The sequence below is a fragment of the Nanorana parkeri genome, unplaced genomic scaffold (genome assembly GCF_000935625.1).
Source record: "Nanorana parkeri isolate BGI_ZX_2015 unplaced genomic scaffold, ASM93562v1 scaffold43, whole genome shotgun sequence".
Taxonomy (NCBI): domain Eukaryota; kingdom Metazoa; phylum Chordata; class Amphibia; order Anura; family Dicroglossidae; genus Nanorana; species Nanorana parkeri.
The window spans coordinates 2,047,601-2,069,965 of NW_017306311.1; the positions used below are offsets into that span (position 1 = coordinate 2,047,601).

Consider the following 22,365-nt stretch of genomic DNA (forward strand, 5'->3'; position numbering starts at 1 on the left):
CATAAAAGGAAAGCCCCCCTGCCCGCAGACCGCCACAACCACCGGTCCAGGGTTGTGGGGAAGAGGCCCTTGTCCTCAACCACAAGGGTACAGGGTGCTTTTCCAAAAACAACCTCCCCATGTTGAGGGCATGTGGCGTGGTATGCACATACGTCTCTCCTCTCCTTCCAATGTCACTTTGCTGCAATGAAAATACGTTTGGATGAGTATGAATACCAAAACGAATTGACTTTCTGATCTGAAACCCGGAAAACTAAAAATCCGAAATGAATTTTTTGCTGGCGCACATGTCTAGTATGGACTTAATTGGGTTTAGTGACAGGAATGGTTGACACTCGTGTTCATCCTGGTTAAGCCCGTGACACATTGCATGCAAAGCCGTGTAGAGCAAAGCAAAAGTTGTCAGGCACGGAGGTTCACATGCAGTGTGTGAGCTGAGCGCGGCCAGATGAATGACTGCATCTTCAGCCAATTGGCTTGCGCGTAACAACCAAATGGACTTCGCATTGTGACGCGCGTGCTTATACAAGTGAGCCGATTGGCTGAGGATGATATTTTTCATCTCGGCATGCTCAGCTATGCGAGCTCTCACTGCGCGCAAAAGGTCCGCACACCACCGCTCCACATGCAGTGTCTCACAGCCTTTAATAGCTCAATGACTAGTATTCGAGTACACAGCTCACTATTAGCTGAATCTTCAAAAAGAGGACTCTAGAAGCTATCAAGCTATTAAAGTAAATCTATACCCAAGCTTTTTCCCAAACTCCAAGCTCACTCCTGCGATGGGACTACAATCTCACGTTTAATTTGCTAATTTGTATTGAGATTGTAGTCCATCCCGGGAGCGAGCTTGGAGAGGTGACTACTTTACAATACACACAGGGACCATGGGAAACAAAAGTAGCCACCCTCCAGAAGGAAGGACAGTGTCAGCACCAATTCAGAGATGATTTGAGGATCTACAGCTGAGCCGAGTAATACATTTTGTTGTTAATAGTTAAAGGGTTATTAAACCCTCCAGTGTTTTTGCTAGCAAGCAGTAGATATATGCAAAAAGTGTAAAAACAAAAACAAAACATACCTTTGTCTTCCCCGCGCGCTCCCGTCCGAACATGTGAAAATTCTCAGGCGGCCGCAAAGCATCGTGGGGCGGGAGCATGCGCAGTTCACATTTTCGGCTGGGAGACGAGAGACAAAAGGTAAGTCTATGGACGGCGTGCACCTGCATGCAGACACCGTGGAAGTGCCAGCAAGGACCAAGGAGTCAGCGCTGGATCGGAGACCCGCACCAGCGCTAGAGGGACAGATGAAAACGACAGGAAAGAAGATGGGATTAAGAAACATCATTTAAGGTAAGTGCTTTAATTAACATTGGGGGGAGGGAAAAAAATCTTTGACTTTAATGTCACTTTAAGGTACTTGATGCATTTTTAGGATTGAACTCCTGAGTTTAGTGTCACTTTAATCTGAAGAGGAAAATAATGGCTACTATAGGAGTTTAGTTATCAAAAGATATACAAGATGCATACAGGGGTGAAAATTGGGGCTAATCAGGAGGTCGCTGTGTCCCCGAAGCCACTTGAACAGAATTTTCATGTTAGACTTAATAGTATTTTTAATTAAAATATTTTGGAATAAACATTAAGAAATACGTCAGGAATCATCTGTGTTTACTTCACTCTCTACAAATCAACATTTCCAGCACTGTAAAGTCACAGCACATGGTTAATCCCCATTTTGTGAGCGGTCCTTTGAGAAGATTTACAAAACAGTTTAAATCACAGCAAATTGATCAGAGTAGAGGACGCGGTCACAGATTCAGTGGTCTCTCCATTACTGTTTTGTCAGACAAAGTCAATCCGGGATGATTAACCGTTTGGTCAGTGATGCTGCGTCTGCACCTACGGTGGAGTCATCTGGGAACCTCGTAGTTATGGTACCAGCACTTGTTTTACAGACTCAGGAACCCGAGACAGGTAGAAGTCATAATTACGCAGTGCTGCAAGAACTCCTGCTGAGTTCATATGTTTCACATCCTTGTGATACTGAAATGGGTTCCCATGGATGTCGGTGAGTTTACCTGTAAAAGAACAAGAATAATGCAATTCAGTGATCAATAATCTAAAACCCGCACGTAATACAAGCGATCAGGTGTCTCTAGAGACGCCCGATCGCTTGAATGTAAACAGCCATCGCTGGCTCGTTACATTTTTGATAATTTCCCCACTCGTGTGCGCGCTGACTGCTCCGCATGAGCGGGGGGAGGGGAAGGACGTCTAAAAGAAGCCCACCCGCTCCTATAAGGTTCCCATCTAGCCATTTACCTACGGCCAGTGGACAGGAGGTGGTTAATTACAGAATTGACCAACCCAAAAGTGATATTTTATTTCTACGTGGAACCTGGTGGGCCGAGTCACCCCCTGGCTTCTTATAGGTTCTTGAATACTCCCAACTGTGAGATCTCCCTACCACAATTGCCAACCGTGTTCCTGTTCACCTGCGATTTTCGGTGTTCCCACCATTTCCATCTCCTTTAATTATATTCTTCATAATATAAAATAAACATGAATCCAGAAGGAATGGTGGGAACACCTAATATTGGATAGGGCATCTGTGAGGACCTAGGGGACTCAGCACACAGATCTCCCCAATCATGTTCTTGAGATATAGAAGAAATTGTCAGATAATTTAACCCTCCTTAAAAAGGAGAACTATGAGGCGAGTGAAAATCACTCAGCCTCGTAGTTCTAGCCGACCTGTGACAATAAAACTGCAGAGGTCGGCTCAGTAGATCGGGAAGTGAGAGAACACATACCGGCACTCGCTCACTTCTCGATCTATCCCTGCAGAGAGTCGTGACTGTCACTCACGGCTCCCTGCAGGGATTCCCCACATCCCCTGCCCGATCCTCCAGGGCTGACTGGCGTAACGGACGGGGGAGGGGGCGGGCACAGCTGGCTCTGCCTCTAGATAGGCAGAGCCAGCTGTCACTCACGCAGCTGGGTGAATCCAGACAGTATTGTCGGGATCCGTTCCGGCTGCGGCGTCTCAGAATACCGCTCGCCGTATACTGAGCTTTGGGTCACGGGAGGACGCTAGTTTGTGTTCTCCCGTGACCCTTAGGAGAACTATAGGGAAAAGCCCTGACCCCATAGTTCTCATTTAACATGATATTTGAGCCCCAAGATGGCCAACACCCCGGATTAGCTGTGTATCAGATGAAAAAAAAAAAAAAAAAGAATCTGTTGATCTCCTTTACTGAGTAAACAGATCTGTGCACCTGTGAATGAAATTCCATAATGCACACCATACTAGACATAATATTTCTTCTTCCAATAATGTTAAGTGGACAGTTGATTTCTCATTAAGGGTGACCCAGTCATGGGTGATGGGGAGTTTAAAGCTAGGATAACAAGGGACAATGTACTATAACCTATATGAGCGTTTGGCGTCATCAGGGCAGCTTTTGGGTGTGTGGTATTATTTCCAGTCTGCTCCTTTTCCTGTGTAGCTCCATTATTTCACTATTCCTTCTTCTATCTTTACTGGAGTGTAAGACAAGCTATGCTACTCTGCTGTGGCCTCAAGCTGCCAGGGTTGCGAAAGATGCTGAAACCTGGCTCAGAAAATAATGCAGACAAAAGTGGGATGAGGATGGGACTCTTTTAAAGAGCCACTGTCCCCGTAACAATTAGTTTCCATATGCATTTTACATATTTTAGGTGTGTTGTTTACCTGTAAAAGCCTCCCTTGTGTGGACAACCAATGGCCCTTACTGCTGCTGGGCACTGGATGTAATGTCAACAGAGCTGTCAGTCAAATATTCCCCTTTACTCCTCCCCCAGCTGCTACATAAAAGGTTATGCAGGGAGATGAGGGGAGGGGTGGAGGAGCTGGGACAGCACAGAGAGTAATTAGAAGAGGGCTATGATGTGCAAGGAGGGAGGGAGACTGTTGTAGGGGATTGACTCCTGCTGGACTGCTCACATTTTCTAGCAAGTTACAAGACACATTGCAAGTGAATACAAAGTTGGTGACAGGGTCTCTGCCAGGGGTGATTAAGAATATTTAGCTTTTTAAAGTGTGTCTATTACAGTTTGGATTGACAAGGGCCATCTTTTCACCTAAAGGCTGAGGACATCTAGTGGTGGAACAGAATTATTCCAGGGGACAGTGCTGCATTGAAGGAGATTATTACAGTTAAAGCTGCCCTTCTGCTTTAATTGCTTTAGCATAGATCTCTGCTGCAGCTCAAGTTACAATTCGATCTCAGTAAAGCTCTGCATGTGATCTGGATGCAATATAATCTACAGCTATCATCTTTTCCTGAACACAAGTTAATGTGCACCTACCCATGCCAGCTTAGTCCAAGTTGACTGCCATGAAGAATGGAATTCAATTATCTTTTCCCAGACACATGTACTTGAGATGTTACCGTCACCAGTGTAAGAGGCTAAACCTCGATGCGAATGCCTAGTATTAGGGGTGCTATAAGCTGATAGCCATTAATGTTTATTGGGGCTCAATATAGGAGTGATATGATAAAGGGGGCTATAATTAGGTCTACATTATAAGTACTGATCACCAATGCAGAATGCCAATTTCAGGATATTCAAATTTGGGAAATCATTTAAAGATTTGGTGCAGAGGTAATATTGGTTGGAGGGGTATTACAACACATTACAGAGTCCCCCTGTAATGTGCAGTAATACCCCTGCAACCAATATTATTTCAGTTGCCTATGCTTAGATTGGTTACGAGAGGTTTTCTTATATTGGATACTGCACTTTGCATATTATGCTTGAGCTTGGAACTACTTTCCAATTTTCTACCCAATTTTCTAGTAATTTCAACCACTGTCAACCAGCTTTCGATGCAATAAAATGCAATGGATCAAGGCAACCTACCATAATTTTAAGGCTCCATTCACACCTACCACTTTAGGTGGATTTGGACTTGCAATTTCCTGCAGCAGGAATTCACATACGATTACATGCGGTGTGACAGCGTTCTGCCACTTTCAAATGCAGACACGATCACCTGATCATTAACTTGAACGGGTGACAGCTGCTGCTTGTAAATGGCAGATTAGGGATTCCTGCTGCAGGAAAATCGGAAGTTCCTGAAACAGGAATTCCTAATCCAACCGAATGACTGGTTGTGATGACTAAAAGCTGGCTGAACTTTATAGAAAAGTACCAGTGTGTTGGGCTAGCATTACAGGAAACATGTGAACAAGAAGGAGGAATATTAGTACTATGTTCAGAATTGCTTACCTCCAACTGCATGCAGAATAGCCTCAGGAGCACACGTGTCCCATTTCTTACAGCCAGGACTGGCAAATACATAGGCTGAAGCCTGCCCTTCAATTAACTGGATGATCTGAAAAAGAATACATATGTATTAATAGATAAGTCAAATGCAGTCACGGTCGGGAATATTTAGGAAAACTGGAGTAGAAGCTACATTTCTGTTACCCCACATGACTCCTGTTCCTAGGTACATCCTGTGCACAGAGCCATAATCAGATATGACATTTCCTGAGGCACACATTTATAATGGCGCTCTTTAACAAGTTCCATCCTAGTATCACATACAAGCCAATCAGATGCACTGCTTTTGCTGATGAAGTCTGAGTGTGATAAAATAACTGTAAAATAAAGAGATGCAGGTCTGGGATAATCACCTTATTCCCTGCACCGCCCACACGCACAACCTTATCGGGGTGTATGGCATCGATACAATCATTCACCAGCTTGCTGCTGTGAGACCGGGTAGTGGTAACGATGTGTTGTCCTTCAGGGACTTCTTTTAGCTGAAACCCAAAAGCTCCCAGACCTAGAACTCCCCAAATTGTCCTTCCCAGCACGGCACTGTCACCAGCCTGTAATACAGCATATTAGTCAGATAAACAAACAGGTATTATAGTATAGAAACTAGAAAGAGTTACTAAAGTCAAATCTATAAGAGACACAAGTTTAAACACATGGATAGTGAAAGACACTGCCTGGTTTTCACTTATGTCTTATCAGCCAGAGAAACAAATGGCTTTCCCAATGTATGATCTGCTGACCTAGCACCATATACACAACTGATAACTCATCATTACATGTCAAGCTCAAACGTTGTATGTTGGTTTTAAGTGGAACTCCAGCCAAAACATTTTCAAGTTTCAGAGTGGGGAAGTATTAAAACCTTTGTCAGGTTTTTATTGCTGTTTGTGTCCCGGCAAATATTCAACCTCGCTTTGTGTCCTGGCAACTGTTGAACACCAAGTACAGAACGCAGGGTAGTGGATATAGACCGGTCTGCTGACACAACGAGCTTCCTGTACTACCTTTTTTTTTTTTTCCGCCTATAAGGGCCCCCTTAAACTGAGCGCACTTTCATATAATTTGTAAGGTACTTAATTACAAGGCACCAAGTCAAGACTTGATCTCACTTGCAACATGTTGGAAAGAGGTTCTGCATGTCGCATTTTTTGCACACACCCCTGTGTGGTTCTACTCAAATGTGCTGAATGGAATCCTGAAAACTGCAGCACAACACATGTGAAAATGGGCAGCAACCTTCAATAGTACTAGATTGCCTACTCAATTGGCACATGCAATAACTGGACGTTCACCAAATTGGTTTAGGGACTGGTCAGAACCCGGAACATTTCTCTATATGTGGTGGGCCTGCCCTAATGCCCAGAACCTCTGGAGAATAGATTATGTGCTGCTTTATACACTGCTACCAACTCCCAATTGATATGAACCCTTTTGAGGCACTTCTCAATTTTACAAAACATCAATTTACCCTGATGGTCCATGTTTTGAAGCCTAAAAAGAAGCCATTGTGCATGGCTCTCTAGATTACTTACATTAGCCAGTTAAAGCCAGATTACATTATCCAATGAAAAAAACATATGGCAAAATTATTAGGCACTATACCCAAGTTAAAAGTTGGGAACCATGGATCACTCATTACTTGGCAAATAATTCTGACCAGTGACTACTAGATCTTTAGAGCCCATGGATATCCCATGCCAATGGGAGTTTGGTCCCCATCTGTGACTCTGTGATGCCGGTCCGCACTATGCCCCTCCTGGCCCTACTCCTTCAACCCTTTCACTCTTCCCCTCTTTTACTGTTTCTGTGCTTCTTTCTTGTAGCATTTTACAACCCACTATGATTTTATGCACACATCCCTGTTTAACTATTGTGCCTTTGTCAATTATGTTGTCGGTCAAATGCTACTGTTCTGCAATCTTTAGCGCTACTGTAAAAAAAAATTTGTTTAATAAAATATTGAACGAGAAAATTGCTGCATCTTTTGTGCACTTTTTAGAAAAAAGCCGTTATATTATAGTCAACGGTAACACACTAAAAACTCAATACACTTGATTAGTGCAGTTTTAGTCACATGGCGATAATTTCTAGGGGGGGGGATTGAAAAGAAAAAAGGGAAAATGCCCGCAAAATGCATGTAAAACTTGTGTTTGTGTAATGTTAAATTTTAAAACACTGCATCAAAAATCACATTGAGTTTTTGACAAAAGGCATATGCGTTTTCTAATGCAATTATGTGAAGTGAGCTTAAAGGAGAACTATGAGATGAGGGCTTTTCACTCACCTCATAGTTCTAGCCGACCTGTGACAATGAAACTGTCACAGGTCGGCTTAGTAGATCGGGAGGTGAGCAAACACATACCGGCGTTCGCTCACCTCTCGATCCTAGATTCCCCCCTCCCCGCTCCTCCAGCGCTGACTGGCGGAATGGACGGGGGAGGGTACAGCTGGCTCTGCCTCTAGATAGGCAGAGCCAGTTGTCAGTCACACAGCTGGGCGGATCCAGACATAATTGTCAGGATCCGCTTCAGCTGTGTCATCTCAGTATACGGCGAGCAGCAGCTTGCGGTATACTGCGGCGTCTCAGTATGCTGAGCTTTGGGTGACTGGAGGACGCTGGTTTGTGTCCTCCCGTTACCCCAAGGAGAACTATGGGGAAAAGCCTTAACCCCATAGTTCTCCTTTAAGGCCAGATTCCCAGCTGTTTTCATTTAATATAATTTGGATGCCTTACAGCTTTAAAGCTAGTTATAAATTGATGAGTGTATTTGCCATTTATTTCACTTGTTACAGCAACACGTTAACAGGCTTACCTGAGCAGTCTTCCAGCAACTTGCTTCTGAGATCAGGCCTGTCTATCAGCGGCTGTCATCCCCCCACACCTGCTTCTCCTTACTTCTCCCCACGTCCCTGTGCCGATCTTGGATGTGCGCGGTGAGGCAGGGAGGAGGTGCGGCATGGAGAGTGGATGCGGGCGGGGGGCCGGCAGCGGCGAGCGTGAGGTGGGGGAGAGGTGCGGCACGCAGCGTGCGTGGAGCCGTGAACAGGGCCAACTAATTGGAAGCCGATTAATCGATGATTGAAACTGTTGACAACTTTTTCAATAATCGATTATAATCGATTTGGTTGATTAGTTGTTGCAGCCCTACAAGTACCCTACTAGCTGACTATAATGAAAGGTTTGCACTTTGCATGGGTAAGTTTGTTGAAAGTAGAAAGCTTCATTAACCCTTAGACTGGATCCACACCTAAGCAACACCTATTCAGCACGTTTTATTCGCATCTTTTTTTGAGCGTTTTTGCAAGAGCCTTATGCCCGTATGTTATGACGCGCATTTTTGTGAGCAGATTTTGGCATATTCAAGTCAATGAGAAACAGGCACGTAATACGCACGCAAATAAATCACAACACACATTTTTCAAGCATTTCTATTGAGTCAATGGGACAAAGCACGCTGAAATCAGCCCCAAAGTAGCTCATGTAGTATTTCGTGCGACAGGCGTATTTCTGCCTGCGACAAAACACTGACATGTGCACTGGGGTCATAGACGTGAATAGGATTCCTAGTGTTGAGCTGTTTGTAGCACTAATTTACACACGACAAACAGCTTAGGCGTGAAGGGGGCCTCAATATTTGACATGACAATAAAGTAAAGCTTACCTGGTAGTTATAGTAGGGCTGATTAATCACCCCAGCTATTGCTTTTCCTTCATAAGCCACTCCAATTAGAACAGTGACATGGTCTAGAAGACCTAGAGGCAAAAATGGTTTGCAAAATTATTAGGGAGAACTATGTTAGCTCAGAGAGAAGTAATTTAAGAAAATATAAATGGTTTGATAACTCCATATTAACAGCAATAACGATGAATAAAGTGCAGAAGTAACCCCATGGCAACCTGCTGCTTTTTTTTTTGTTTAAGAATAATGATTAGTTTCTATAGGTTACTACACTGACACTCCACATACGTCTGTCACAATGCAGAACACTGATGAAAGAGGATCCTCATGGATGCAGTTATTATTATTATTATTATTATTATGATACAGGATTTATATAGCGCCAACAGTTTTACAATATACGCTTTACAATATAAGGAAGACATTACAATCACAAACAATTCAAGACAAGATGGTAAGGAGGGCCCACCCCTGAAAGCTTACAATCTAAAAGGGAGGGGGAAGTGATACATGAGGAGGGAGCTGTGTGGGGATCAATTGCTTGATAAAGTGATAGTTCAGTGGTTGAGGTGGGATAGGCTTCCCTAAAGAGATGAGTCTTAAGGGATCGCCTAAAGGCAGTCAGAGTGGGAGGTAGACAGACAGGTTGGGGTAAAGAGTTCCAGAGGGTGGAAGAGACTCTAGTGAAGTCCTGGAGGCGAGCATGGAGGAGTTGACAAGGGAGCTGGAAAGCAGAAAGTCTTTTGAAGAGAGGAGGGGACGGTTAAGGCAATACTTAGAGACAAGGGTTGATATATAGCCTGGGGACAGAGTTGTGGATGGCATTGTAAATGGTTAATATTTTGAATTTTTTAACCAACACCTCATCTAATAGGTGGCCCATGAGTCAGGAAATGGTTGCTTCTATCACAGCCTTAGTGCACAGAGGTTGCAATGTGTAATACATTCTCCTTACACGTGTACATTTACATCCTACAGAGACAGCAATGCTGAACAGGTGAACAAAAAGCAGAATGCTAATGGGACATGAGACAAAAGGATTTTGGTCTCTGCGGATGGAAAGAAACAATGTAAGTGCATGAATTAGGAATAAATCTTTCTGTGAATGGCCACACTAACATTGACTTACGCGGGCAGAGATTTATGGCTGTCCTTAAGCAAGCTACTGGGCCAATCACAACTCTTTCCCAACGGCATAAGTGGTACACGCACGCTGAATTTCTTCCATAAAGCAGAATGAGAAATTGGTCTAATTTTCAGGCAGATTTTTTATCATAGGTAGAGTAAGACCCTAACATTTTTAAAGAACTTTTACTGCCCTCTAGAGAACACAAACTGATTGACAACAGTGATTTAAAGTGACACGAAAGCTCAGGAGTGGCTAATTTACAACACACACAGGGACCATGGGGGAACACAAGTAGCCACCCTCCAGAAGGAGAAACAGTGTCGGCACCAATTCAGAGATGATTGGAGGATCTACAGCCGAGTGATACACAAATAAGATACATTTTGTTGTTAATAGGTAAGGTACTTGAATGCATTTTTATTGAACGCCTGAGTTTAGTGTCAATTTAAATCAGCAGCATGCTTGCTATCAGAAGGTTTATTGCGGTCAGCCTCATGCTTTATGAATGCAATTTATTTGCTGTATCACGCAGAAAATGGACAAACCTTCAGTATATTCTTTAGTTCCATCCAAGGGATCCACCCACACCACCAGCTGAAAAACAAGAACGAATAAACCTAGTCATTTTTTTCCAGATAAACTAGTTAAAAAGGAGCTGTGCTATCTAACTGTAGGGGTACACGGCTCCTGGCTTGCTGGACCTCAAAGTAGCTTATTCCCTGTGTCTATTTCCTCTTTGGATTCTGCTCTGTGATGTTCTCAACACCACTCCTGAGCCAAAATATACCTGCAGTTATTGCAGAGTATTTAACCTGAGCTGCAGGAGTGCGCTGTCAGCTCAGTTTTGCAGCAATGCCCCCCCAGCCCCCGGTGCAGCCAACTGAATGGCAGAAGAGGATATGCAAAGAGCGACTTTCAAAAAGTCACAGTTTGCATATCTATATGCACATTCCCCAAACGCCTGAGGATGTTGATAAGCAATTTGGGGCCCAATAATTGCATTGTGCAATGGAGAAAGAGGGGGTGAGCATCTACTCCATTACCAGAAATGAGAAAACCATTGGGGAGGTTTGGTGGTGCTAGAGGGGAATATCAGAATGAGAAAGAGGATGATCTGTAAGGCAGTAGGAGCAGCTTTTAGATTATATCTGGTATACATACCAACTGGTTGCTTTTATTATGCGATGCCACTCACCAGATATGAATGTTTTTCACTGCATCGATTAAGTCTGTATGTTGTTATACGCCACCAGCTGACAGTCATTACATCCTATACTTGTCCCTGCTCAGTGACTTGCTAAATAGTGAAGCAAGGATAAATAGGACATCCCCAACGCATCCATCTTCAAATACAAGTCAGCAATGGCAGCTGCCTTACTTCTATCTTAACAGGCTGCCTTTAAAAGGTCAGTAAGTTTGAAAGCAATAAAGTTACCAATCTGTATGGTTTAGCTGAACGATCTTCAGAAAAACGTTAACACATTGATTTTTTTACAGTATAGGTCACATGACTTTCTAATTAATTGATTACTTAGGTACTGAAGTGTACTGATCAATCAGTAAATGTAGAAATCCATTAATATGTTGAAGTGGACTTTGCTATTCTGTTTCAGGTCAACACAAGGCCAATCTTTATGACCCTAACATCTAAGGAGCACATGGATGGATTACAGATAACATCCCTTATATGTTTAATACTGCTCACCATTTTTAAATACGGGTTAGGGTTAGGGTTAGAAAGATGAAAGTTTTTTCAGCTTTCACATTTTATACCGACTGCCAAAAATGTTCTACTACAAAACTCTGTACCACAGTGTAACATAACAGGAGTGGCAATGGAAGCTGGTAATAATTACATCAGAGATGGTAGATGGCATGTTAGCAAAACAAAAACAAAAAGGAGCAGGAAAAACTGACTCAATGGCAATTTCACTCAAAATCCCAACACCCACCAAATGTACCTTTTATGCATGCTTTATAAACTATAATGCAGCCAGATTCAGCAGGTTTTTATAGTGCTGAAACTCTCTGAAAATATAGAGGTTGGAGCTTGGAACCTGTGAACGCTAAATCAGGATACAATGAAAAGATTTAGCTAGAGAGGGGGTAACCAAAAAGGCACAAAACATATGCCAAGGAGGAAATTAAATGCATTCTATATGTAGACCTGGTCAGTGGTGTCCCTAGCCTTTTTGCTGCATGAGTGGGGGTGATGGTGCACGCAATCAAGAGCAGCAGGAGGTGTGTAGAGGAGACCGCGCCGCCAGACATAAGTGAAGCTGCCCTCTGCATCTCCATGCCGGGCTCTTGGCAACCTAGAACGCTTTGGCCGGCGACCCACCCAGCTCCTGGCAACCAGTGATGTCACTGGTTGCCAGAAGCTGGGTGGGACGCCGGCCAGAGGGTCCCAGGTTGCTAAGAGCTGGACGGGTAGATACGTATGGCCCTTATACATCTCTCTGCCGGCTCTTAGCAACCTGGGACGCTCTGCCCGGAAATGGGATGGCAGGCACACTGCAAACATTGCCATTTCCCCCGCTCACGTGACCCAAAGAGATGCCGCCTGAGGCAACAGCCTCAGGCTGCCTCATTAAAGGCACGGCCCTAATGGCCATGGCCAGTAAATAAAAAAGGCTTTTATGCACTACCCCTTATAACTACCCAAAGAACATGCAGTGTGCCAATTTAGTATATTCAGGCCTATATTTGGATTACCTCTTCCTCTTTAATGTTGCTGTACTGAGCTGGGAAAATGGTCTTCAGAATTTCTGCAGAGTCCCCCGTCTCGATCAGTGATTCTTCTACATCTGTAGAGGGCAGGTCCTGTGACAACAAGGCGATTTACAAATATTGCAGAATTTTTGTTTTACAGGGAAGGCTGTGATTGTGCGGTGATGTCTAATTTTCCTATGTAGGTCACATAGAACTCAGTGTGTTATTTCACACAGGTTTGACTGGGCCTATAAACATGATACTGTATTTTTGCATTTGTTGACTTTTTAACAGGTTGGGAGTGGGGGTTTGGTTCAGATAACGATCTGACTGATAAAGGACTTTTAGTTCTGGGCAGCCAGGTTTGTGATTACCAGACAAAGAAACCAGATCCGTAAGCCCCACTGGCGTTGTAGACAAAGCTTGGTCAAGAACACACCCTGAACAATGGAGAAGCAGCAGCCCACTGATGAGGTCATCCCTCTGCTCTCCCCCTCTCCAAATTTGAGTGCTACTGCGCAAGGTGCGACAAGAGTCTCATATTGCAGCCTTCTGCCTTGCAGCACTAAGGGTTCCCGGTGCAAATCCCGGTCAGGACACCATCTGTAAGGAGCTTGCATGTTCTCCCTTTCCTTGTGTGGGTTACCTCCAGGTACTCCGGTTTCCTCCCATACTCCAAAGACATGCTGGAAAGTTAATTGGCTCCGGTCTAATTTGATCTTTGTATGCAAACATGTGAGATAGGTACCTTAGATTGTAAGCTCCTTGAGGGGAGGGGCTGATTAGAATGTGCAACAAATAAATAAAAACATTAAAAAAAAGTTAAATTCAAATTCTAGCTGAAAATACCTTTGAGTTTACTTATATACAATTATGCCATGATATTTATCTTTGGTGAACATATGTATACTTTTACAGAGTAATTGTAAGGGTATCAAAATCAGCTTGGAGTTCTGTGACCCATAAAGGGCACTGCCTGTTGTCTCATGGTTCTATATGGTCACAGATTTCTACACTGGCTTCTGTCGTCTGAAAAAACTAATGTGGATTCATCATTCATACTGGAACCAGTACAGCAACCCAGCTTTCTAATATGTTCAGTACTGGTTAAAATGCCATGCAAACTATTCCATGAGTATAATTACCTCTTCACCAATGATGGTTAGCTGTGGGAATTTTCTTGCAAGAGAGGAACATATACTTTGCTGTACCAGGCGATCAGCCGCCGTCTGCAAGTCATTTGCTCCTGTCTAAAGACAAAGATGTCAGATCAGATTCCACAGACAATTTGTAAGTATTATTGTTTTATTTGTTTATAAGAGAAGGACAGAATTTTTATAGCACTAAATATACATGACTGGAAGAGGACTGGACCTGGGTGTGTTCAGAAAAAAAAAACCGTTTAATGCTCTAAAACTTGCCTTACCCACCCAGTCAAAGAAATATTGCTGACCTCCCTCTAAAACATTTTTGTGTCACTAACCTGCAGGGACCGATTAACGGCAACTGATACCCCGAATACAGCCCAACAATTGGGCCTCCTAAGCCCATCCATTGCGTAACCGACAAGACATTAAAGTAGGGTACACACGGTACGAATTTGCGAGATGGTTCCTGATGAACTGGCTGAAATGCACACAGTGGGAGCTTCAGCGGGCATCCTTCTGCCCAGCAACCCTCAATCAGCTGATCGAAGGAGCCGGTTGGAAAATTCTCAGCCAAACGGAGCTTGCAACCAGCTGCAAGCACTGTTTGGGTATTCTGACATTGGCCGCCAGTATACAGATAGTACTAAGGGACACAGAATGCAATAGAAATGCACATGTCAATAGCAAAGCATGTACTTGCTGTCTCTGTCCCTACAAGACATCCCCTAACTTGGACCCAGGCAGTAGAAAATAGAAAGCAGGAGGTTGTAACCCTTCCCTTACAGAAAGCTAAAATTATACCATCTTGTCTTGAATTGTATTGTAAGTGTAATGTCTTCCTTATATTGTAAAGCGCTGCGAAAACCGTTGGCGCTATATAAATCCTGTATAATCATAATATTATTATAGGGCTAAGGACCCTCCATCTGCCCCCTATGACAATGTTCGAGCCTGGCAATTGGTCGCTCAGGCACACAAGGCTACATCCAAGGAGCAAAAGGCAGGGAATGACAAGTCCCTCCATTAATGGAAACTTCAGGGTATTCCCGGTGCTCTTGCTGGAACAGGGGGTGATGGAGGGGTATAGCGAAGGTAAGTATCAGCAGCTGAAGGTGGGAGGGGAATCCAGAAACAGGCTCGCAAAAATCTCAATCTCATTAATATAATATTATTATTAATAATAACTGTAAGAAAAATACTTATCGTAACCTTTTCCACAATCCCCAGATCTCCTTCACTCATAACACGTCTGACGATGGTTCCAGCTTTTTCAGCCACGGAGTGAGCACTCGCCACCAGCCTGGCCAAAACGTTGGAGGATGAAGACATTGTGAAGGCTAGAAGAAAATGTGAAAGGTGACAGTATTTGGACTCGCCAAGTGTGTTTATAAAGATGTATTTTATAGGACTTCAGCTAACGATTATTTTCATAACCGATTAGTTGCCCAGTTATTTCTTCAACTAATCGATTGGTTGTATAAAAGAAAAAAAAAATCTCTCTCTCTCTCTCTCCTTACCCAAACAACTGTTGCAGCCCTAGTATTATACTACATGAACTTCTGCATTGCTGAAGAGTCTAAAAGTTAAAACAAAACTATAGTTCATTTATAGAGTGGAGTCTGATGAGCTGGCTGTACATTTAGGCCCCAGGAGGTGAAATGCATCAGTGGGGAGCAATGAGAACACACTACTCTTGCTGCCCTCTAAAAAAGTTGTTTTGTGCTACATGGATCGGCAGAGTACGGTATCATGTACGTGTCAGTGGGAACCGATGGATCACATAAGCAGCCCTCATCTATGACTACAAATAGTGGATACGTAAGCAAGATCTCCTCACGTTGGAGTTTGTCTAAATTTTGTATCATAAAAACAAATGTAACCTCTATAAAGTTGTGCGTGACCAATTGATACTGGCTCCAGCAGCTGTACAGGCCTCGGAACTCAAGTGTAATAATCCCACCGCCACCAGCCCTCAAGAGATATACAACACCCCAAGCTTTGTCTGCAACTGCAGTGGGGTTTAAGTCACCAGCATGTAGCAAACAATGGAAGATCACGTTTGCATAGACGCAACTGGGTGCTGTGTTATACAGTAGGTGGCCTCTTGCATCAAGTGGTTGAGACCGAAGTGTCGATGACACCGGTGACTTGAAATCTTCACCTTTGCTCCAGCACAGAAATCTGCCTGACTCATGGTGATAATCTAACTCCGAACAATGAGTAGTAGAAATCTTCTTACTACACTATGCATTCCTTTCCCTAGTACTCCATACAACAATAGCTGCATTATAAATAAACATTTAAAGCAACTGGAACTAAAACCAATCTTCTAAATAAAGCTGAACCTGGAACGAAGGCATGAAATACTCATTTCTCCTGTTGCCTCCACTGCCAATCTCTGCATAGAGAAGAAAGTGTGCCCATCCAAGATCCTGCAGATTCAACCCTTCCAGCAAAATCAAATTCCCAGTAAATTTTCTCTAGAGATTTCTGCGCTCGATTACTCTTAAAAAACAGGGCGTTCCTCCTTACAGCTGCTCACTTAAATTGGCTGCATGAGCCTGCATTAATATCATTCAGGGTACGTTCACACCAGATGCAGTGCGTTCCAGTCCAATTCTGGCCGGAACGCACTGCTTCGCATTGCGGCCGGCTCACTTTTTTGTGGGGCAGGAGTGGGCGTGGCGGGCCATTGAAGTGAATGGCACCGTAGCCACGCCCTCCGTCCTCAATGCAATCGCCCGCACGGGATTGCAAAGCACATTGTGCCTGCGGTCCGATCAAAATGCTGCAAGCACTATGCCTGGACCGCAGGCACAATGTGCCTTGCAATCCCGTGCGGGCGATTGCATTGAGGAAGGAGGGCGTGGCTATGGTGCCATTCACTTCAATGGCCCGCCACGCCCCCTCCTGCCCCACAAAAAAAGTGAATCGGCCGCAATGCTAGGCAGTGCGTTCCGGCCACAATCGACCAGAACGCACTGCATCTGGTGTGAACGTACCCTCAAATATGTGAAGCGGCGCTGTCACCCAACACAGTAAACAAATAATGTGTGCAAAAACCAAATCTAACAGTGAACAATACTTCTGAGATCAAATTCCCGGTCCCCTTCTTTGCTTAGTGGTTCAATCTGCATTTTGTCCTGAAAGGGTCATAGGGGCTTTAGGGGGGACCAGGAAATAGACACCCCCACACGTGTTGGATTCCACATGACCTTTACTGGGTGCATTCTCTTCACCACTAAAGAGCTTGGTTGCGGTGGCAGCAGGAAAGACGAGTCTTCTGAATATTCTTTCTTTATTATGAAGATTGATTTTTAGCAACAAAGCCCTTACTAGGCACAGTTCTTACCTTCACTATGCACCACACTGCCCGGAACTACCGCCAGGAACTACCGCCAGGCCTTCCAACATTTCTATGCAAGTTTCACCTTGCTAAACAAGTGGAAACTTACATACGTCAGTGCCCGCTCTCACCATCCTCACACGACAGCGCATGGGCCTGGCAAAAGGCCACAGAGGCATCAAGTCGTACATTATTGGTGAAGAAGTGTCACAAGTTCCTCCATACCTGTAAGCAGCAAATATTTCTCATGCAGCCTACAGGTAGATCACATGGGGCGCACAAGAAGGAGGCAAGTATTTGTTTCTTAAGATACTCTAGGAAAGTAAACCTGTTGCTTTGCCATGCATGCACAAAAAATAGGTTCACTTTCAGGGCTCCATCAGAGGTGAGGGGCATCTTCCAGATGCCAAATATCACTCTGCAATCCCTAAGCAGCTAGATGGACAATTTACCCTGGTGACAAGCTCCATCCATCTAAAGAGTACAGGGAGAGATTGACATACACAGACACATTTCTGGATATTTTCTGCATGCCAGTGCACTTACCTGTACCCAGCAGTGCTGTGCCCAAATTACAGCTGCATTTGTCACCTGAGAGGAATTAAACCTATCAGAAGGGCAGGACTATCCACTACGCTGCTGGATAGGGTGCCCAATGTAGCACCCACCCCATGTATGGTACACAAAGTGCAGAACAGTAGTCAGATTATTGCGGGCCCTTTGGCACTGTGTAACAGAGTCACCTTATCTAACCTTTGTCACAATGACACGCTACAGCGTAATAACAGGAGAGATTACAACTGGCTATGATGTATTAGCAGCTTTATCCTGGTACATTAGCTTTCAGCATAAGACCCTGGAGCTGGTAGTATTCAGTGCTGAAACTGTGCCCCAACTTCCCGGATTCCTAAGATTAACCCAACCTGTGCACTGACCATAATATTCGACCTCTCCCGAAACCCTCGTTCACACCTGAACATTTTGTAGCGCGTTCTACGCTCGACGAACGCTCTACAAAACGCTCAAAAATATAAATCCCATTGTATTCAATGGTCTCGTTCCCACCTTGGCGTATTTCCGCCCGTCCCTAACGCGCTACAAAACGGCCCACGCCTGAAAAGGTACAGGTACTACTTTGGGCCGTTTTGTTGCGCGTTTCCATTAGGATACAGCCAAGTAGCCTTCGGAAACGCACGTTTGTCACGCGACTTTTTACCGCGAATCGCGGTAAAAAAACGTGCGACAGACACGCATATGCAATACGCCTAGGTGTGAACGAGACCTAACACTTAGCCTAATACAAAGACTTACCCTATCCCTGACATTTACCCCAAAGACTTACCCTATCCCTGACATTTACCCCAAAGACTTACCCTATCCCTAAAAAAAAAAAAAAAGGGATTATGTGGAGTTTCCCCCTTCCCTCCTTTCAAATCAGGAGCCCCCCTTTACATCAGAGTTCCCCCCAAAACATCAGAAGCACCCCCTATACATCAGAGTTCCCCCTTCACATCAGAATTCCCCCTTTTCACATTAGAAGCCCCCCCCATACATCAGAGTTGCCCCCCTTTCACATTAGAAGTCCCCCCTATAGATCACAGTTGCCCCCTTTCACATTAGAAGTCCCAGCTGTAAATCAGAAGCCCCCTTTCACATTAGAAGTCCCACCTATACATCAGATGATCCCCTTTCACATCAGCGTTCCTCTGTTTACATTAGAAGTCCCACCGATAAATCACATGCCCCCCTTCATGTCAGACTTCCCGTTACAAATTTGCAGGCACACTGGTTGAGAAAGGCTGCTTTTCTACATCAGCTTTCCTGATAAAGGTCTGGCCAAACCAATGCAAACAGACCTGAGGGGGTGTAGACCATAAAATGTGTTTTTTTGCACAAAATTGTGCACATTATAGGTTAGCCTCCCTAGGAAAGTGTAACATTTTGCAACAAAAGGCAAAAAGAAGAAACATGCATAGCTCACAATTAGTAGATGTGACCAGTAACCTACCTGCACCCCTGATCCAATACAGAGAACTTACTGCCAAGAAGTGGAGAGGCTGATAGATCATTGCAACACTCTCCTTGTATGCAAATCCACTTCCTACTTCAGCTCTGCTCCTCCCGGGTCCTAGAAACACCAGATTGTCTGAGCCAAACAGTCATCCATCAGTAGCTCGTATCATTATCCCAAAGCTGACAATGTGCCCACGGGGGGACCCAACAGCAGTGTATGACTATTACAGGGGCCCCTCATACATAGATAGGACCTCCAGAACTGTTATCAAAACATATAATGTTACAATGTGTATAATATCTGTATTGTTATACTTTTATATACCAATCTGATGTAACACTGAGCAGATTTCTTAGCTGTCCCAATCAATGTAGGCCTTGTTCACACCGAAAGCGTGTGCATTCCAGAGCGGCAGCTGCTGGAACGCACCACGATCGCTGAGAAACTTCCCCTTGCGTTTTGGGGCGGGAGGGGGAGTGGCGGTGCATTGTATTCAAGTATTCGCCCGCAGTGCGATCGGACGCCTGGCAAAACTTTGCAAGCGTTCTGTTCCACTGCAAACGCAAAAATAGGGCTACCGCTCTGGAACGCACACGCTTTCGGTGAGAACAAGCCATGAGGGCTAGCTCATACAAGAACTGCATGCGGCTGCAAAGCTGCGATGCGTTTTGCCGCGATTTTACCACAATTGATGCATGTTTTTGGGGGTTTTTTGGGGGGGTGCTTAAAATGGGATTTCAGGTGCCTTCTGATGCATTTGCACGCGTTCTGTTACGATTCGATGCAGCTAAGATAGGGCAAGCAGTATCAGGGATTGCAGACATGCTACAAGAGATGGTCAGAGGCTGCAGCGATGCTACAGGAGATGGTCGGAGACTGCAGACATACTACAGGAGATGGCCAGAGACTGCAGACATGGTACAGGAGATGGTCGGAGACTGCAGACATGCTAAAAGACATGGTCAGAGATGGTAGACATGGTACAAGAGATGGTCAGAGATTGCAGACATGCTACAAAGGAGGGTTAGAGACTGCAGACATGCTACAAGGGATGGTCATAGACTGCAACCATGCTACAAGAGACATCAGAGACTGCAGGCATGCTACAAGAGATGGTCAGAGACTATGTGCATGCTGCAAAAGATGGTCAGAGACTATGGTCACACAAGAGATGTTAGAAACTGTGGGCATGCTAAAAGAGATGGTCAGAGACTATGGGCATGCTACAAGAAATGTTAGAGACTATGGGCATGCTGCAAAATATGGTCAGAGACTATGGGCATGCTGCAAAAGATGGTCAGAGACTATGGGCATGCTGCAAAAGATGGTCAGACACTATGGTCACATTACAACAGATAGTAAGAGACTGCAGGCATGATTCCAGGGAAAGTTTACATGAGACTGCTAGAGATCACTGCTATTACCAACTTATTACAGATCCCCCTAGGAATGACTTGTGCCACAATCTGCATACATAATACATCTTGTTGGTCTGTAAAGGGACTCACCTATGAAAAGTGTGCCAACAGCAACATTGCTTGTCGCCCATGGCAACTAATCCGCTACCAAGTGCCTCGTCTAAAGGCCATGTTTGGATGAACCAAGGTTGCTAAGGACAACAATAAGTTTTCACGCTAGTATACTCCACATACATAAACTCCATAACTGATCTGCAGTTTAGGGGCACATTATGACATCATAGTTGCACTTTCTGCTCCCGGGCAGCGTTGATAACAAATGAAGCAATAGTGAAAACTGGAGACAAAACGCGCGCAGGAAGTTTGGTCATCGCCGGACGCCGTCACCTCTTCGCTCACCGTAGTTCCCTGAGACAGTGACAGGGAACATGTTGACCCTGCTGAGGTGCCGGCTGTCAGGAGGTCCCTACTCCTGGAGGGGGAGGGCGGCCTCGGGACTGAGCAGCAGCCAGGAGAGTCCCGGGCAGAAGAAATACCGAGATACCGTGCTGCTACCCCACACCGACTTCCCCATTCGCCGCAGCCCAGAGGACACCGTCGCCACCGAATGCCGCCTGCAAGAGGTCAGGGGGTAGGGGCAGAGAGTGACTGCAGCCGTCACCTATAGCAAGCCGTGGGGCACAATGAATCTGGTTGCTCTGGGGGACAGCTTTAGTTCTGGGGTGGCTTTGAGGGATCTGTGTGATGGGCCTGTGTATTACCATTGCAAGGCTTTACTCATGCCATTTATAGTGCCATAAACTGAACTATGACTTAGAGGCATATTTATATAGCAGCAATATGACTTTCACCGAACATTCACCCATAGTAAATTAGTCACTTAAAATGCATGCAGCGGGAAGATTCACCTGCAGTGAATGTCAGATTAGCTGCTTTATAGATAAACCCCCTATGTGTGGAGTTGTATGGTAAAGTGTAATTATTCACCCAAGCATACGCAAAACTGTGACTGACACCCTCCCTCCATATCAGATGCGGCCAGGCATTCCCTCCCTGCAACTTCAGCTTACAAAGGGGAAGGAATTCTCTTGCAGCAACTGATTGGCTGGCGGGGGGTGTCCATCACAGTTTTGCCAGGAAAACTCTGGTGAAATGGATTCACATCCATACCCCCCACTCGCGCATCACTATTTAAGTGTTTGTGTATAGTTCTAGTTGGATACCGTAGGGAAGGGTTAAAAAAAAACCCTCTGCCAGGTCATTACTTTGCAGTCACTTACCATTGGGGAAATTTCCACTTACGTCCTGTTCAAGAGGCCTGTCAGGAGGTGAGAGGAAATCTCCCAAGGTGAGGGGAATTCTCCTGTTAAGGTGACCACACACATATCGTTTAGCGATGTGCCTGGGCTGGGTGTGATTCCGCACACCTGAGTTCGCCCTCTCAAAGCTGTGACTGCCACTCCTACCTACCAGTTGCACCAGGGGGCATTCCTCGCCCTGCACTATACGTCACAAAGGGGCAGGGAATGTCCCTGGTGCAACTGATTGGGGCAGGAGGGGTGAGGCGGTCACACATCACTAATCT

General features: G+C 44.8%; 2 protein-coding genes across 3 annotated transcripts in view; one reads left to right on the top strand and one right to left on the bottom strand.

Annotated features, from left to right (window-relative positions):
• Nucleotides 1-1,740: 1,740 nt before the first annotated feature.
• On the bottom strand, nt 1,741-21,233 carry BPNT1 (3'(2'), 5'-bisphosphate nucleotidase 1). Its single transcript, XM_018572184.1, has 10 exons — nt 21,168-21,233; nt 19,357-19,476; nt 15,212-15,339; nt 14,000-14,104; nt 12,858-12,965; nt 10,688-10,736; nt 8,996-9,087; nt 5,687-5,884; nt 5,277-5,382; nt 1,741-2,080 (listed from the first exon to the last, which is right to left on the bottom strand). The coding sequence occupies exons 1-10, from the start codon at nt 21,208-21,210 to the stop codon at nt 1,932-1,934; spliced, it is 1,098 nt and encodes a 365-aa protein (XP_018427686.1). The 5' UTR covers nt 21,211-21,233; the 3' UTR covers nt 1,741-1,931.
• The window catches only part of IARS2 (isoleucyl-tRNA synthetase 2, mitochondrial), a 60,511-nt gene continuing 59,332 nt past the window's right edge, over nt 21,187-22,365 (top strand). For both annotated transcript variants that reach the window (XM_018572164.1, XM_018572173.1), the window contains exon 1: nt 21,187-21,403. In XM_018572164.1, the coding sequence (XP_018427666.1) occupies nt 21,209-21,403 (195 nt within the window). In that variant the 5' untranslated portion in view covers nt 21,187-21,208. The remainder of the gene's footprint in view (nt 21,404-22,365) is intronic.

Coding starts and splice junctions, on each gene's coding strand:
- BPNT1 (XM_018572184.1), bottom strand. CDS start 21,210: ATGTTCCCTGTCACTGTCTCAGGGAACTACGGTGAGCGAAGAG. Junction 15,340..19,356: donor GTATTGGATCAGGGGTGCAG/GTAGGTTACTGG, acceptor ATTTTCTTCTAG/CCTTCACAATGTCTTCATCC. Junction 2,081..5,276: donor TATTCTGCATGCAGTTGGAG/GTAAGCAATTCT, acceptor GTTCTTTTACAG/GTAAACTCACCGACATCCAT.